An 18,247-nucleotide genomic window follows, 5' to 3' on the forward strand; every position below is an offset into this window, starting at 1 on the left:
GTTCCTACTGCTTATTTGAGTTGTAAATCTTTTCTTAGGACATAAAACCTGGCCCCAGGGAAGACCAAAATAATTATCTCAGAAGGAACTAAATCTTGGATTTGTCTTATTTTATATATATATTTATATAAAACAGGCTTCTTGTTGGTTTTTAATCAGGCCAATTTGGAGTATTTATTTTGCTTTGTTACACATCACTTATTTTCTTATTGTTTTTCTCTGAAGAATCCAGATGCTCGTCTGAATTTCTGTTTCTAATTCAGTGAAGTTCCTTGGAAGAGCAACACCAGTGAGAGTGTCTGTCTGCGTAAAGGTAGACTTCGTCATACTCAGAGTTCCAGAGTGACAGGTATCTACTGAGAAGCTCTCATATCGAAACACACTTCCGAACCTATCCACTACCCCACAGAAATGGAGAGAATGGAATTAACATCTAGGATTTAGGATACTATCACCGGCCCAGTACACTGCTATTAAAGAGATAAATGATACACAGAGAGAGCAGGAGAGAGAGAAAGAGAGAATAAATACAAAGTGGAAGGGACCCAGATGAGGAAGAAGAAGAAAAAAAACAAAAAACAGGGCAGGGGGAGAGACGGGCAGTGTCCAGGCACTTCTGAAAAGTCAAAGTCAATATGAAGATCAAGTTTTTGCTTTTGAACAGAGCCAATGTTCTTTTGTTATTTTCAGGTGTCTGGAGAAAGCAAATTGACTCCTACATGCCAAGCAACAAATCCTCCTGCCAATGCAGGAGACACCAGAAACTCAGGTTCAATCCCTGGATTGGGAGGATACCCTGGAGTGGGGAATGGCAATCTACTCCAGTATTCTTGCCTGGAAAATTCCATGGACAGAGGAGCCTGGTGGGCTATAGTCCATGGGGTTGCAAAGAGTTGGTCACAACTGAGAAACTGAGCATACACACACAAAAATGAAGCTAACATCTTAAAAGGTAATCCTTATGGAGAAAAGGAACCCAGGACACTTTGTCTACCTACCTGCCCCACAGGGACACCTATAGGTCAGCACGTGTAGGGAGGGCTATGGACTCAGACTGGCCTGTCTTTGAGCCCCAGCTCTGTTATTTGTTAGCTCTGTGATCCAGGGCATGTCACTTAACCTTTCTAAATTCCAACTCCAATGTCTTCATTAATAATACAAAGGCAATAGAGTCCAGATACTACAAAAGGTTGTTCTAAGAATAATATTAGATACAAAATGAAGAAAAGAAGAAATAAAAATGGAAAATATAAAATAAGGTGGCCAACTAAGTTCTAATATAAAATAAATATAAATGGGCTAAATGCTTTAATTAGAAAACAGAAATTATCAGATGGGGCCTTTAAAAAGATCCTGCAATGTCACCTATAAGAGACAATTTGAATAAAAAGATATAAAATATTGAAAATTAAAAAAATGAAACCTTCTACACTAATGAATTTAAAAACCTACTTGAAATTGATAAATAGGAAAAATGCTAATATAGATTTTAGAAAGAAGTAACAGAACTCGAATAGGCCAAAAAATGTTATAGAAATGGACATGGCAGCCAAAGATGACTTTTCTACTCTTTTCCCAAACAAACCAGGCACAGTAGGTGGGTGAAAAATGAAATGTAAAACAGCAAATACATAGCGGAATGCCTGTCAAGAATTAGGAGCTCCTTTCACAGACATGGGCTTCCCAGGTAGTGCAGTGGGTAAGAATCGCTTGCAGTGCAAGAGATGCAGGTTCGATCCCTGGGTAGGGAAGATCCCCTGGAGGAGGGCATGCAACCCACTCCAGTATTCTTACCTGGATAACCCCATGGACAGTGAAGCCTGACAGGCTATATAGTTCATGGGGTCACAAAGAGCCAGACAGGACTGAAGCGACTGAGTCCGCATGCACACACACACACACACACACACACACACACACAGATACTGACTTGCTGTATAATCTACCTAAGGGTAAACACTGTTTCTGAACGACTGTAAAAAGGAAAGACTCCATCTTGCTTTTGGACTATCTGCAGGTGACATGAAATCTGGGAAGAGTAGAAGGACACGGTGGTCTCATGGGGGAGGTGTTATAAGGGGAGTTTGCTGTGGCTCTGTGTGCCAAGCTGAAGTGGGAAATCACTTCCAACAAGCTGATAAAGAGGGCCCTCAGAGCAGCTGCCACATCCTTCCTTGTAATGAATACCCTCCTGACCTTGGGCACTACTGACAGCTGTTCTCACAAAAGCCAATCTGGGCTGAAGAACACCAGTGCAAGAACCCTCAGCTCTGGCAGCTCTGTCTGTCCTTAATACTGGGAGCCTGTGCATGGGAACAGCTGAGAAAAGTGAAAATTCTAGACAGGATATCACAGTGTCCTCTATCTTTACTGGATTTAGATATTATTTTCAAGCCTGTTTTTCACAACTCTTGAAATCTTTGATCTTCTCACAGAGTCTGCTCAATATAGCCCTTACCCCCATTTCCAGAGCAAACCTACTTGCCACTATTATTGACTCCACAATTGTGGCAATTTGTTTGAGACAGACTCTTTAAATCTAGTCTCCAACTTTCCTGATTGAAATTTCACTCATTTACTTTGACATCATAAAAGTAGACTGAGAATTCATAAGCTAACTCAATATTTTTTAAGCACCATCTGGGGCTAGGCCGACATACAGGGATGGGCACAGCATTGGACACAGGAGTCTGACCCTCCTCCTGGACTGTGTGATATGTTTCTTCTGTGCACACTCACTGTCCATGTTGTTACAATCAACATCTCTGTTTGGACAGACTGACTTCATTCCAGGGTCCTAATCTTGATTCTCAGTTGATTGGATTTTAAGTGACACCCAATAAAACAATTTAAAACAATAAGGCCGTATGTACAAACTTTCAAGTTGTGAACTTTCAAAGATGCCAACATGCATTCCCTAAATTGAGTGAAATTGCAGCTTGCCCTCCATCTCCTGTTGCTAATGATCCTTCAGCTTTACCATCTCCCACCTCCCCTTCCTCCCCCAGTCAGTAGCTCTTCTTGTCTGTTCACTCAATGCTAGCCCCTGTACACCAGCTGTTGTACTGGACTACTGTAGTTTTCAAGGCATTGTATCATAAGATGAAAATGTTTTATTTTTTTGTTTAATTGTTTTATATGTATTATTTGTGTGAAAAGTATCATAAACCTATTATGGTACAGTACTATAGAGCTGACCATGTTCGTTGAATACCTATGCTAATTTTGTTGGACTCATAAACAAATTGGACTTACAAACACACTCTTAGAACTGAACTTGTGTGTACATAGTGGACTCATGATATGTCATACGAAGTTCTCTTGTTAGGATCTGGATTTATAGCAATATTTTAAACTCTTAGGTTGGAGGAAAAACAACTGCAGTTTTGGACTCTGAATTTTAAATCATTATAACTATGCTCAAGTACATATTTATTAATCAAAATAGGAACCATTACAATCAACACTTTTTTGTCAATGAAAAAAAAAGCTTGTTTATTCCTGTAGCATAAAAATCCATGCTTCATGATTTGACAAACTCTTGGAAAGCACTGTCTGAGTCCTGCTAGTTGTGGAAGCATTTTCGCTGCAAAAGTTGTCAAGATTCTTGAAAAAGTGGTAGTTGGCTGGCAAGACGTCAGGTGAATATAGCAGATGAGGCAAAACTTTGTAGCCCAATTCATTCAACTTTTGAAGCATCAGTTGTGTGACATGCAGTCTGGAGTTGTCTTCGAGAACTGGGCCCTTCCTGTTGACCAATGCTGGCTACAGGCACTGCAGTTTTCAGTGTATCTCATCGATTTGCTGAGCATACTTCTTAGATGTAACGGTTTCTCTGGGATTCAGAAATCTGTACTGGATCAGAGGGGCAGCAGACCACCAAACATTGACCATGACCCTTTTTTTGGTGGAAGTTTGGCTTTGGGAAGTGCTTTCAAGCTTCTTCTTCATCCAACCACTGAGCTGGTTGTCACTGGTTGTAGAAAACCCATTTTTTGTCATGTATCACAATCCAATAAGGAAATGGTTCATTGTTATCTCCCAGAATGAGAAGATGGTACTTCAAAATGACATTTTTTTTTAAATTTTTAGTCAGATCATGAGGCACCCACTTATCAAGCTTTTTCACCTTTCCAATTGGCTTCAAATGCCACATGATCACAGAATGGTTGACCCAGTTCTTGGGCAACTCCTAGTGTAGCTGTAAGAGCTCCAGTGATGGCCCTTAATTGGTTGCTGTCTGCTTTCGACGGCTGGCCATCCTCCTCCTCATCTTCAAGGCTCACATCTCCTTCGTAAAATTTCGTGAAGCACCAGTGCCCTGTATGTTCATTAGCAGTTTCTGGGCCGAAGTGTAGTTGATGTTGCAAGCTGTTTCCACTGCTTTATGATCCATTTTAAACTTGAACAAGAAAATTACTAGAATTTGCTTTCTAACATAATTTCCACAGTCTAAAATACACATAAAATAAGCAGCAAGCAACAATTCATTAACAAAAAATGTAAAGCAAGAAATATGTATTAAAACGATGTGTAACACTGTTACCAAAAGAATATGTGCATGGAGTCTGGCTGCTTGCTGCTCAAAAGCCAATAAGCAGGCCAGGTAGGTAGAAAGGAAACTTTGCTTTATTTCAGATGTCAGCAACTGCAGGGTAGGGGGAGGGTGGCAGACATCAGTCCAAAGGCTGACATCTGTCCAAAGCAGGGGGTGAGAGCTTTTTATAGACAGAGACAAGGGAGGGGTTACATGCAGAAACAGCACATTCATCTCTAACACTCATATTCAATTTGGTCATCAGTGGTCTGACTAGCATCATTTTGGTTGTTTTAGCTACAGCTTATCTTCAGTTCCAGGGGGCAGTTGTTCCCATTTCTTTACAGTCATTCTCAGAACTGTGGCAGCCCAAGCCAACTTATATGCAGAGTACATCACGAGAAACACCGGGCTGGATGAAGCACAAGCTGGAATCAAGATTGCCGGGAGAAATATCAATAACCTCAGATATGCAGATAACACCACCCTTATGGGAGAAAGTGAGGAAGAACTAAAAAGCCTCTTGATGAAAGTGAAACAAGAGAGTGAAAAAGTTGGCTTAAAGCTCAACATTCAGAAAACTAAGATCATGGCATCCAGTCCCATCACTTACGGCAAATAGATGGGGAAACTGTGGCTGACTTTATTTTTGGGGACTCCAAAATCACTGCAGATGGTGACTGCAGCCATGAAATTAAAAGACACTTACTCCTTGGAAGGAAAGTTATGAGCAACCTAGACAGCATATTAAAAAGCAGAGACATTACTTTGCCAACAAAGGTCCGACTAGTCAAGGCTATGGTTTTTCCAGTAGTCATGTATGGATGTGAGAGTTGGACTGTAAAGAAAGCTGAGTGCCAAAGAATTGATGCTTTTGAACTGTGGTGTTGGAGAAGACTCTTGAGAGTCCATTGGACTGCAAGGAGATCCAACCAGCCCATCCTAAAGGAGATTAGTCCGGAGTGTTCATTGGAAGGACTGATGTTGAAGCTGAAACTCCAATACTTTGGCCATCTGATATAAGAAGAGCTGATCATCTGAAAAGACCCTGATGCTGGGAAAGATTGAGGGCAGGAGGAGAAGGATGACAGAGGATGAGATGGTTGGATGGCATCACCGACTCAATGGACATGAGTTTGGATAAACTCCGGGAGCTGGTGATGGACAGGGAGGCCTGGTATGCTGCAGTCCGTGGGGTTGAAAAGAGTCAGACACAACTAAGCAACTTAACTGAACTGAACTGAAGTCCTGGGTAGAGTCTGTCTGTAGTTTACTTCTCCACCTGGGGTTTGGTATCTATAAGACAGCTCACAGGATATGGCTCAGAATATTATCTATAGCCCTTGAGAAAGAACCTTGAGAAGGTCCTTGACAATGCTTAATGACTAAATTATTATTATTTAGTCTCCTTTGACTGTTGTCCTTTCTTTCAACATTTCTCATTTCTCTGATTAAACTTATTCTTTGACTAAGTTTCCACAGGCAGAAGGCATGCAGACAACATGGTGTGGTGGTAAGGACCACAGCCTTCTGCTCCATTTCAACATAACCATATTTATGTAAGAATATATTTCAATATCAAATGGCAAAGTTCAACAATGCAAAACCGCAATTACTTTTGCACCAACCTAAATAGCTTGGAATTGGGAGTTGGCCAAGTCAATGAATGAACAAATATAGAATTCTATATTTAACTACTTGTTGAATCATATAATCTGGTTTGACATTGATATCTCAGCATCATCATACTTTATCTCTCTGCCTCCTAAAAATAAGCTGCCTTCTTGATTAAATTTTCTGTTTCCCTGTGAGCAAGTGAAGAAAATGATTTGATCAGAAAGCAAGAATGATTAAATGCTAGTGTCACTGATTCATAATGTGCCATGTTTTACAAAACACAACAATAATACAGCTTGATACATTTCCCAAGTTATTTTCAGCTTGTGCAAGAAAAACGACAATAGTCAGTTTCATTGATTACTTATTGATGCATCAGTTCAGTTCAGTTCAGTCACTCAGTCGTGTTTTACTCCTTGCAACCCCATGAATCACAGCACGCCAGGTCTCCCTGTCCATCACCAACTCCCAGAGTTCATTGAGACTCATGTCCATTGAGTCAGTGATGCCATCCAGCCATCTCATCCTCTGTCGTCCCCTTCTCCTCATGCCCCAAATCCCTCCCAGCATCAGGGTCTTTTCCAATGAGTCAACTCTTTGCATAAGGTGGCCAAAGTATTCGAGTTTCAGCTTCAGCATCAGTCCTGCCAATGAATACCCAGGACTGATCTCCCTTAGGATGGACTGGTTGGGTCTCCTTGCAGTCCAAGGGACTCTCAAGAGTCTTCTCCAACACCACAGTTCAAAAGCATCAATTCTTTGGCACTCAGCTTTCTTCACAGTCCAACTCTCACATCCATACATGATGACTGGAAAAACCATAGCCTTGACTAGATGGACCTTTGTTGGCAAAGTTAGTATCTCTGCTTTTCAATATGCTATCTAGGTTGGTCATATCTTTCCTTCCAAGGAGTAAGCGTCTTTTAATTTCATAGTTGCAGTCACCATCTGCAGTGATTTTGGAGCCCAAAAAAATAAAGTCTGACACTGTTTCCCCATCTATTTCCCATGAAGTGATGGGACCAGATGCCATGATCTTAGTTTTCTGAATGTTGAGCTTTAAGCCAACTTTTTCACTCTCCTCTTCCACTTTCATCAAGAGGCTTTGTAATTCCTCTTCACTTTCTGCCATAAGGGTGGTGTCATCTGCATATCTGAGGTTATTGATATTTCTCCCGGCAATCTTGATTCCAGCTTGTGCCTCTTCCAGCTCAGCGTTTTTCATGATGTACTCTGCAAATAATTTAAATAAGCAGGGTGACAATATACAGCCTTGATGTACTCCTTTTCCTATTTGGAACCAGTCCGTTGTTCCATGTCCAATTCTAACTGTTGCTTCCTGACCTGCATATAGGTTTCTCAAGAGATAGGTCAGGTGGTCTGCTATTCCCATCTTTTTCCGAATTTTCTACAGTTTCTTGTGATCCACACAGTCAAAGGCTCTGGCATAGTCAATAAAGCAGAAATAGATGTTTTTCTGGAACGCTCTTGCTTTTTCCATTAATGCACCAGACAATGTTCCAAATGGTTTACATGTACCTAATTTAGTCCCCCAAAATAGGTCTTTGAAGTTAATACTTCTCTTGTTTCTGCTTTACAAAGGAGAACTGAGGCCAGAGGGGTGACATAGCCAGCCTGATCAGTCTCATAGCAAATCTCAGGTAATCTGGGTTTGAACCCAGGTACTTTGCTCCAGAACACATTCTTTGAACTCCTGAGTTGGGCCACCTCAATTTCCCAGAAAGGATGGGTTCATAAAGCTGCTGGAGTCTGGGTCTGGATCATACTGATAATGAAGATTCTTTAAGAGTCCTGCCCCATCTGATCAGTCTCCAGGTTCTAATGCTTCTATCTCTTTAATTTCTATAAAATCTATCCCCTTACTGTTCACACAGCCACTGTCTGCACTCAGCTTTCCTTGCATTCACTGGCCTGGGTCAGGTAAAACATCTCTCAATCTGTCTCCTTGATTGGGCTCACCCTTCTAATTTCTTCTCCATACTGCTACCAAAAGTATTTGTCTAAATCAGGAATTTGATTTTATTGTATAGGACTACTCAATTGCTCCCCATAATCTATAAACAGAATCTAAACAAATTTGTTGTTCAGTCACTAAGCCATGTCCGACTTCTTGTGACCCCATGAACTGTAGCATGCCAGGCTTCCCTGTCCATCACCATCTCCCAGAGCTTGCTCAAACTCATGTCCATTGAGTCGGTGATGCCATCCAACCATCTCATCTTCTGCCACTCCCTTCTCCTCTTGCCCTCAATTTTGGCAGATTCCAAACTAATTACGATAATCAAGAGGCTCCCCACCCTACATCTCTCTCTGACTGCCCCTCCCACCTAACCCTCTCTGCTCCAACTACGAATCAACCCTATTCTTGTGAATACTCCAAATTTTTGCCTCACTCTCATGTCTTTGTTCTGCCCTCGGTTTGTGAAGCTCTGTGTAGGTAAAACTTTTTGCCCCACCTGAATCCATCTCCCCTCTTATGTAAGAACACCCCAGCTGTGAGCAGTAAACCACTCTCTTCTTGGGCTGGTTATCAAATCCCAATTCATGCTTTCTGCCTGCTCTGTGAACACATGGCTGAGCCCTTTAATAATTGTTCCTTTGTTAAGTTTTGTAGGGAGAACGTGCCAGATAGGCGACAGAGGAGAAAGGGGTTTTGTTTGCTGGTCCTGGAGGGCTCCCTGGACAGAGGCAGCAGCAGGGGCAGCATCTCCAACACCAGGTGCCCCCAGGGGTGATTCTGTAGTACAGTGTCTCCAGAAAGACATCTCTTCATGAGCAGTTTTTTTCTTGACTCCCTAAAGGGCAGATTTCTAGCAAGTTTCATTGGCTTGTGTGGCACCTCAGTATCCCTTCTATAATCCAGTGATCCAGGAACATCTGGATCCTGGTCCTGATGTGGGTGGGCTCTCTCTCAAGGGCTCCTTCCATCTGCCATTCCTATACTCCTAAGCATTCTTCCTAGTCAATCCCTTGTTACTCTATCAGAGCTAATAACTATTCACGTTAAACTTTCCGTGCTCAAATTACTGTGATGCTTCACTCTCACTATTGGACAGAATGATGCCTCCTCTACTCTTTGATGTGGGCCAACCTCTTTCCAGGGGGTTCCCTGGTGGCCCAGGTGGTAAAGAATCTGCCTGCAATGAAGGAGACCCAGGTTTGATGCCTGGGTTAGGAAGATCCCCTGGAGAAGGAAATGGCAACGCACTCCGGTATTCTTGCCTGGAGAATTTCATGGACAGAAGAGCCTGATGGGCGACAGTCCATGGGTTCACAAACAGTCAGACATGTCTGAGCGACTGACACTTTCATTTCCACTCTTCACAGCCTCTTTCCATACTCTCAACTCCTAGCTCTCAGCTTCAAGCTTGGGCTTGTGACCCCAGCCTGTTCAATCTGGTTCAAGCAGCTGATTCAGGAAAACACAAGTCTCATTCTGTTCACTGCGACCCATTCCTAAGTCCTGTCTTTCCCAACCACATTGCCCTTCTTCATATTATCCTGAATTTCCCAACAATACATTTGGTTGAACTGATCTCATCCTTGGCTTGTGGGTATGGTGAGGGAAAGGAACAGTGTTGACCAAACTCAGAAATCAGCATGTCCCGTTTCCCCTCTAAATAATTAACTCAGAGATATGTATCTGATTTAGAGGCCGACAGAACCAACAAGCTTGTGGAACCTTTATTAGAGCTTCTAAGGAACAGAATTTCTTCTTTTTTGCTACCTCTAGTCTAGAAGCATGTAATCGTGAGAATGTTTTATAGCTACCTTGAGATCATGAGAAAAGGGCCTACAGAGAAGAGTGTTCTTCCTGAGAAAACATAGAAACTAGTCCTTGTCACATGTTTATACCTTGATCAAGCTCTGCCTGAAGCCAACTGCCTCTGGATTTTTAGTTTGGTGAGTCAATATATTTCCTTTTTGAAAGACTAAGTTGGGTTGGGTTTATGTTTTAAAAATGGAAAACTTCCTAATTATTGTATTTTCCTTCCAGATGAGACCATAGCAATATGCACAATTTTCCCAACATGCACTGTACTCTTTCTTACTGTCTCCCCCACCACCAGCCTATAAAGTTTTAAAGGCAGGAGCTGAGTCTTATTTACCTTGGAAGTTATGTATTGTGGCACAATGTTCTGCACACAGTAGGCATCCAATAAGTATCTCTCGAAAGGATAACTAAATAAATAAATTCTAAACAACCCAGCTATATGAAGTTAATGCTATGACAGCTCTGATGAAAAAGGTATGCTAAGAATATGGGCAGTAATTTCTACATTTATAATTAGAGACAAGGATATTTTATACTAATTGCTTGCTGTTATTCAAACATAAGAGCCACATTATGTGCAGCATAAATTACTGCAACATTGTAAATCAACCATACTATAATCAAAAAAAATTGTAAACCATATGAGAACTGCAGAAAGAAACATAAGACTATTGAGAAATAATGTTATTGGGGATTCTCTAGTCCATTTGATGATAATGTTACAAAAAGTATAGGTAATATTAAACCTACCCCCAAAACAACTGGGCGGCAGCATTATATTTGGCCCCTGGTAGTCTCAAAGATAACCTGAATTTTCTGAGAAGTTGACTAAAGGGTTGTGTATTCTATATTGCTGTTGGCTTTCCAGGGAGAAGTTCTGAGACAATTGAGAACATCATTATTCAAGGACTCAGCTCGAGTACAGAAAAAAGCGATTGTCTCCTCTGACATATACATGTCTAGGTGAGTCTGTGTGTAATGTCACCACCAACGCCAAGAACCGAACAATAGAATCTGATTACATTCATTCGGAGACTAGGGAAAATAAATATCGCTCTTCTGGATCACTGATTGAAATGCGAAACTCCTTTCCAAGTGTGAAGTGTCACGTCTCAGCCTAACACACTGACAATATCAGCTGATTACAGGATACACCAGGTGTCTGCAGGGAATCACTCACCAGCAACTTCAACAATACAAGTGATTATAGTTCAGTAGTTTTTAATGATGTCTGATGTGCAAATGATTCTTTTAGCTTCACTCAGGAACATCAAATTCCCACTTTGGCGGTAACTCCGCTTTGAACTCTATGTCACTCACTATTTCATCGGTAACTTCTTGAATTCAAAATAACTACAGTAGCAAAAACCTTTGACAGCCCTATCGAATCTTTTATAAAGTATATTCAAGAGAGCTCAATATTAAAGCACACATGAATACTTACAAAATAAAGCAACTAGCTTCATATCTGAGCAGTTAGAATGCCTATGTGTGTGTGCTAAGCTGCTTCACAGTCATGTCTGACTCTGCAACCCCATGGACTGTAGCCCGCCAGGCTCCTCTGTCCATGGGACTTTCCAGACAAGAATACTGGAGAGGGTTGCCAGGCCCTCCTCCAGGGGATCTTTCTGACCCAGGGATCGAACCCGTGTCTCTGATGTCTCCTTCATTGGCAGGCGGGTTCTTTATCATTAGTGCCACCAGGGAGGCCCGGTTATATGAAAAGATGAACTATACCAGAATAAAAACTTAAGTTTACAAATGTAATTTTAAGGCAGCAGAATGTAAAAACCTATACTCTGCCAATCACACCGTCTCTGTAGAATTCCCAGTTCTTTACTTGATTTGAATGATTTACTCAGGATTACTCAATTTGCCAACAATTACCTACAGGGTATGGGACAGAAAATGAAGGCAGGCATTTTAGGAGAATAAATGGACTCTCTTTCATCTACTCAGTGAATTATTGATGCAAAAACATGGAAATATGTTTCTGATAACAAGGCAATTCTGTCCATGTTCCTGTAAGTTCCTCAGAAACAAGAAAATAAATCAATATCTGGAAAGAACAGCAATAAAGTTTTGGCACATGGCCTAAAAGATAAAAAGTAAAATATTATCTGTAATGCTCAAAGGTAAAATAGCTATGCAGTGGTTAACATGGCAGGAAGCTACAGGACTCCCTATAGCATAGTAATTAATCTTAAGATCCAACAGAAAATCAGCTTACTACTTTATTATCATTAGGAATCATCTGACACTCTTTTGCCCATCTATGTTCTATCATCCATTTGGTAAAGAAATTCACTTTTGTTTGGAGGAAACCTTGATAACATTATAAATGATCATTTCTAACCTGCTCCATCAAAATAGGTAATGCTATTTCCTTCATCTCACGTGGGTGCTCAGTCGCTCAGTCATGTCTGACTCTCTGCGACTCCATGGACTGCAGCCCACCAGGCTCCTCTGTCCATGAGGATTTCCCAGACAAGAATACTGGAATGGGTTGCCTTTTTCTTCTCTAGGAGATCTTCTCAACCCAGGGATCAAACCCACATCTTCTGTGTCTCCTGCATTTGCAAGTGTGTTCTTTACCACTTAAGACACCTGGGAAGACCCTCATCTAAGTTAAAAAAAAATAAATAGATGCTAGCAGACAAATTTGTTTATGAGAGGATGTGCTTCTATGGAAAAAACAAAAATGCTAAGTAGAATTGTATACTATGTCTATTTGCAATTAATTGTTGACACATTGTCTTTTTTACCTGGTTGGAGCACTAGTCCCATCATATGACAACAGTGAGAACACCAGAATCTGCAGTTCCCCAAGGACGCCACAAGAGGGCACCATTCCACCACTACTGTCCCCTGCAGAGGTTATACTCTGAGTACAACAAATGTGTTATTTAGTCTTACAATCATTTTTAATTTTATTGCTGACAGTCTGACAGGACTACTTAATATTGCTGGGTTGACCTTTCCATATTTTGTGCTAAATCTTTTTTTTTTTTTTTTTTTTAACTTCTCTTAATCTGCTGTGTTGGGAAGAGGATATAATTGACTCTACATTAGGACAGGCTGCAGTGTGATACTACCAGCGACAGCACTGGTCAAAACAGATGGATGAAAGGCAGTATTCCAGGCATCAACTGGTGCCATGCAGCACTCTACAGACCCAGACTTCATGAGCACCAGCCACGTGTGGGCCGTTCAAGGAGAGTATATTTTTTAGCTTTCATCACTCCCCAGAAGGGGCAGAAATGGCTTTCCACAGAACGTGCATGCATGCGTGTTCAGTCTTGTTCAACTCTTTGCGACTCCATGGATTATAGCCTGCCAGGCTCCTCTGTCCATAAGACTTTCCAGGAAAGAATACTGGAGTGGACCCTCCTCCAGGGGATCCTCCCAAGCCAGGAATTAAATCCATGTCTCCTGCATCCCCTGCACTGGCAGGCAGGTTTTTTACCATTGAACCACCTGGGAATCCCAGCACAGAGAATGCTAACATATAAGATGTAAAGTTAATTTCCTTAGGTCCAGTCCTGTTCTTGTAAAAGAAGACGGTCCCTCTGGGGAAAGATTCTTCTTACAATGTGGCTTTTGAAGACTAGGCAGGTTGTAAGAGAAAGGTAAGAAAATTTTTTCTTCAACACATTTGAGAACAAAGTCATCTGTAGCCTAACAGATGACTAAAAGCCCCACATAACTCAGGTGGGGCTGCAGGAATAGGGCCTGAGAGTGGTTCTGGAATCTGACAGTGGTGACAGGCGCCACTGACCAGACACTTACTTTGCACCAGACTCTGTGATAAATGCATCACAGGAATTTCTCTGTTGAGAGCTCCCCGCGGCTCTGAGGGCTGCACTGTCATTAGCCCTCATATCAACAGATGAGGTGTTTGAAACCTGAGGTTTTATTTTTTACATTATATATACACATAGGCTTCAGTTGGTAAAGAATCGCCTGCAATGCAGGAGACCCCGGTTCAATTCCTGGGTCGGGAAGATCTCCTGGAGAAGGGATAGGCTACCCACTCCACTATTCTTGGACTTCCCTGGTGGCTCAGCTGATAAAGAATCTGCCTGCCTGGGTTCAGTTCCTGCATTGGGAAGAATCCTGACAAGCAAGGAACATATGATGGGGTTGGTGGGGCACATGTGCACACAGAGACCCAGTCCAGGTGTGTGAGATGAAAACTGATGCAGCAAGATTGACTTTAGTAAACAGTGGCTTCTTTGTATTGCCAGACTAAGGGAGGTTCAAAGTACATAATTCTATAAAAGGGCAATGATAGAGCAGTTAACAAAATAGAATGTAACAGGATCTATATTAAGGTGGGCAGAAGTGGTCAAGTGGCCAGCTGCCTAGAAGAGCTGCGTGTGTGTCCCATCACTCAGTCATGTCCGACTCTCTGCAGCCCCACAGACTGTAGCCCACCAGGCTCCTCTGCCCATGGAATTGTCCAGGCACAGATACTGGAGTGGATTGCCTTTTCCTCCCCCAGGGGAACTTCCTGACCCAGGGATCGAACACCAGTCTCCTGTGTTTTCCACACTGGCAGGCAGGTTCTTTACCACTGTGCCATCAGGGAAGCCCCTAGAAGGGCTGGCCTGGCCTGAATTACTACAGGGACCAGCACCGCTCTGAATCTCAAGACAAGACCAAGGTGGGCACCCTACACAAGGCCTCTGAAGCCTGAAAGATGCACAGTTTTGTACTCCAGGAAGTAAGGGGAGATTTAAACTCCATGTTTTGAGAGAAGACAATTCAAGTGAATAATCTGTATCTTTGAAAAATATATTATTGAGTATAAATTGAGTATTAGAAAAATTAAGGGCATACCACTTGGGTGAGTAACCAAGTGACCCTGTGAGCAGTGATTGTCAGTCCAGGTCAGCACAGTACTACCCACGGTCAACACCACCATCCACATAAAGCGTATTTTGATAAGTTCTACATACGTACAATTTTCAGATGAGACAAAAGCCTCATGACGTCCGCCATGTCCGCCAGGATGAGCAAGCGGGTCACAGCAGACAGCAGAGCCCGTGCCGCCCGTACCATGGTTCCGCGCTTCACCGACGAGCAGGGGTCATCTGCAAATTCCGAAGAAGCGATGCGCATGGTCTCACCTGGAAGACAGACACGGAGACACACGTGGGTAGACAGGAAGCTCAGAGGCCGGCAGTCACTAAGATCTGTGGAGGGGTAATCAGAGCTCTCACTGCAAAACCACCCTGGCCAGGTGGTACCAGCTCCCTCAGTGAAGCTGAGATTTTCAAGTCAGACCCCTTAGTGCCCCCAGACAGGTGCTGTGAACAAGACCCAAGTGTGAAATTATGTTTTTAGCATCAATAAGGAATATGTTTGATTCAGTTTGTCTAAGAGTTGAGATGAATTTGCCCGACCTGAATCATTCTCACTCTCCAAGTCCCTTGAAACCAGTGGTATTTACTAGGCTAGTTGGTTTCTGACAGCTGAAGAATAAAGCTAACAGCTCCAGAGGGGAATGAAACTAAAGACTTTGACCTAATGAACTCGGTTCTCTTAATTGAGTTAAATAGACAATAACAGACTACAGAGATAGTCCATGCATGCATGCTCAGTCACTCAGTTGTGTCCGACTCTTTGCAACCCTAGGGATACAAGCCTGTCAGGCTCCTCTGTCCATGGGATTCCCCAGGCAAGAATACTGGAGTAGGTTGCCATGCCCCCCTCCAGGGGATCTTCCCGACTCCAGGGATCTAACCCAAGTCTCCTGCATTGGCAGGTGGATGTCATTCTATAATACAGAGAACACTTATGAGACAATTGAACCAATTCAGCAAATATTTATTAGGCACACGCTGGTAAAAATTCTCTACCAGAGTCTGGAAATGCAAAGGTGACTAAGAATGCCCTGGGCCCAGGGAGTTCACAGTCTAACCAGGACACACATTGTAAATACATTAAAATACAGAGATTACATGCCATCATAGACATATGACTAAGAACAAAGGCAGAAAAGGAGGAGGAAGCGATTAACTCATGTAGTGTGAGGCTGGGGGAAAAGCTGTCAATACTAATGGCCTTTGAAAAGCCAAGATGTGTTCACCTGGAAGATGAAGGTGGGCAGGGCGCCTAAGGCACTGTGAACACCAGGAGGCTCCAGGACTTGGAGGAGGGCGCTGAGCCCAGGGAAACGCAATCACCTGAAGCTCACAGTGAGTGAGGGCTGTAGGCAAGAGAGGCGCCAGGGCCTGGGACACTGGGCAAGAGATTTGGACTGTGGCCTCAGGAGGAGATGACTTCACAGATTTTTATTTTGGCCGCATTATGTAAAATAAGCTGGAGGGGTCAAGACTTGTGCAGATAAAATAGGCAAATACAGTTACAATCTGAGAGAGCAGATGAGGACATAGACCAGAAAAATAGGAATGGGATCCAGAGATAAGATCTGTATCAACGAGATGATGAAGGGAAACAGGAAGAGACAAGGGAGAGAATCAAGGATTTGGGAATTAATTATATATGGAAGAGTTTCCCTGATGGCTCAAAGGTAGTATTTACCAGCAATGCAGGATATGCAGGAGATGAAAGTTTGATCCCTGGGTCAGGAAGATTCCCTGGAGGAGAAAACGGCAACCCACTCCAGTTTTCTTGCCTGGAAAATTCCATGGTCAGGGGAGCCTGACAGTATACAGTGTAGGATCCCAAAGAATAGGACACGACCGAGCACACACATGTGATATGTACGGAAACCATTGAGGAGTTGGAGGTAGTGGTGAATACAGACCCACCACAATGGACTGGTACATATTTGCACAAAGGGACTCCAGGAGTGGGAAACAAAGGGAGGTCATTAACTACATGAGACAGGCCCCATGATCATGGGGTAGATATCTACCTATGGTACAGAGAACTAGGAAAAAACATAATGGAGCTTTACACAGCAGAGCATACACAGGGGTACCAATGTTTTGATAAACCAGAAGAGTTCATATGACCAATGATTCAACTTAGGATGACACAATACAGTCAATATTTTATTTACAAAATGATTAATTATCATCTGCCCATCAAAACTAAGCTCAAATAGTCAATTATTTCAATGAAATTCTGTGCCTCCTAGCATTTATCCCAAGATATGAGGGAAAATAAGATATACTTCTCATAATTTTAGGGCTTCTCTGATAGCTCAGTTGGTAAATAATTGCCTGGAATGCAGGAGACCCCGGATCGATTCTTGGGTCAGGAAGATCCCCTGGAGAAGGAAATAGCTACCAACTCCAGTATTCTTGGGCTACCCTTGTGACTCAGCTGGTAAAGAATCCGCCTGCAATGCGGGAGACCTGGGTTCAGTCCCTGGGTTGGGAAGATCCCCTGGCAAAGGGAACTGCTACCCACTCCAGTATTATGGCCTGGAGAATTCCATGGACTGTATAGTCCATGGGGTCGCAAAGAGTCAGACACGACTGAGCAACTTTCATTTCACTCCCTCTCATCATTTTACAGGCAGATCAAAAGATAATATAATTCCCTCAGTGTTGTAGTTATTTAAACCCTCCTTTTTGTACTTAGGAAATGTGGGTGTGTAAGGAAATATGTTGTGTGGCTGGATCTTTTAAAGAGGCTACCATCTATGATATGTATATGACACAGTGGCACAGCTTAGTCTTTATGCCTAGGCACAAATAGCTTGAAATATAACAACAACATGGGAGAAGATTAAAAATGTTTTATTATGATACTGGTGAATTGTCAAGATGTATGACGCCGAAGAATTGATGCTTTGAACTTTGGTGTTGGAGAAGATTCTTGAGAGTTCCTTGGACTGCAAGTAGATCCAACCAGTCCATTCTAAAGGAGATCAGGCCTGGGTGTTCATTGGAAGGACTGACGCTAAAGCTGAAACTCCAATACTTTGGCCACCTCATGCAAAGAGTTGACTCATTGGAAAATATCCTGATGCTGGGAGGGATTGGGGGCAGGAAGAGAAGGGGATGGCAAGAGGAAGAGATGGCTGGATGGCTTCGCCGACTCGATGGACATGAGTTTGAGTAAACTCCAGAAGTTGGTGATGGACAGGGAGGCCTGGCATTCTGCGATTCAGGGGGTCGCAAAGAGTCGGACACAACTGAGCGGCTGAACTGAACTGAACTGATGGCTCTAGTAGGCCTAAATAAACTTTAAGGTAGAGGTTGGCAATTAAGAGATACATATTCATTGCTTTTCTGCCTTTTGGCTAACATCAAGTGAAGAGATACATATTCAATCCAATGGTCCACATGCTTACATAAATATCCTCTAGGGCTATT

General features: G+C 42.5%; 1 protein-coding gene across 4 annotated transcripts in view; it reads right to left on the minus strand.

Moving 5' to 3' along the window:
• CTNNA2 (catenin alpha 2) overlaps positions 1-18,247 on the minus strand; it is a 1,365,089-nt gene that overhangs the window by 901,819 nt on the left and 445,023 nt on the right. For all 4 annotated transcript variants that reach the window (XM_070798845.1, XM_070798847.1, XM_070798846.1 and 1 more), the window contains exon 4: positions 14,916-15,082. In XM_070798845.1, the coding sequence (XP_070654946.1) occupies positions 14,916-15,082 (167 nt within the window). The remainder of the gene's footprint in view (positions 1-14,915; positions 15,083-18,247) is intronic.

Source organism: Bos indicus, chromosome 11 (genome assembly GCF_029378745.1).
Source record: "Bos indicus isolate NIAB-ARS_2022 breed Sahiwal x Tharparkar chromosome 11, NIAB-ARS_B.indTharparkar_mat_pri_1.0, whole genome shotgun sequence".
NCBI classification, from domain to species: domain Eukaryota; kingdom Metazoa; phylum Chordata; class Mammalia; order Artiodactyla; family Bovidae; genus Bos; species Bos indicus.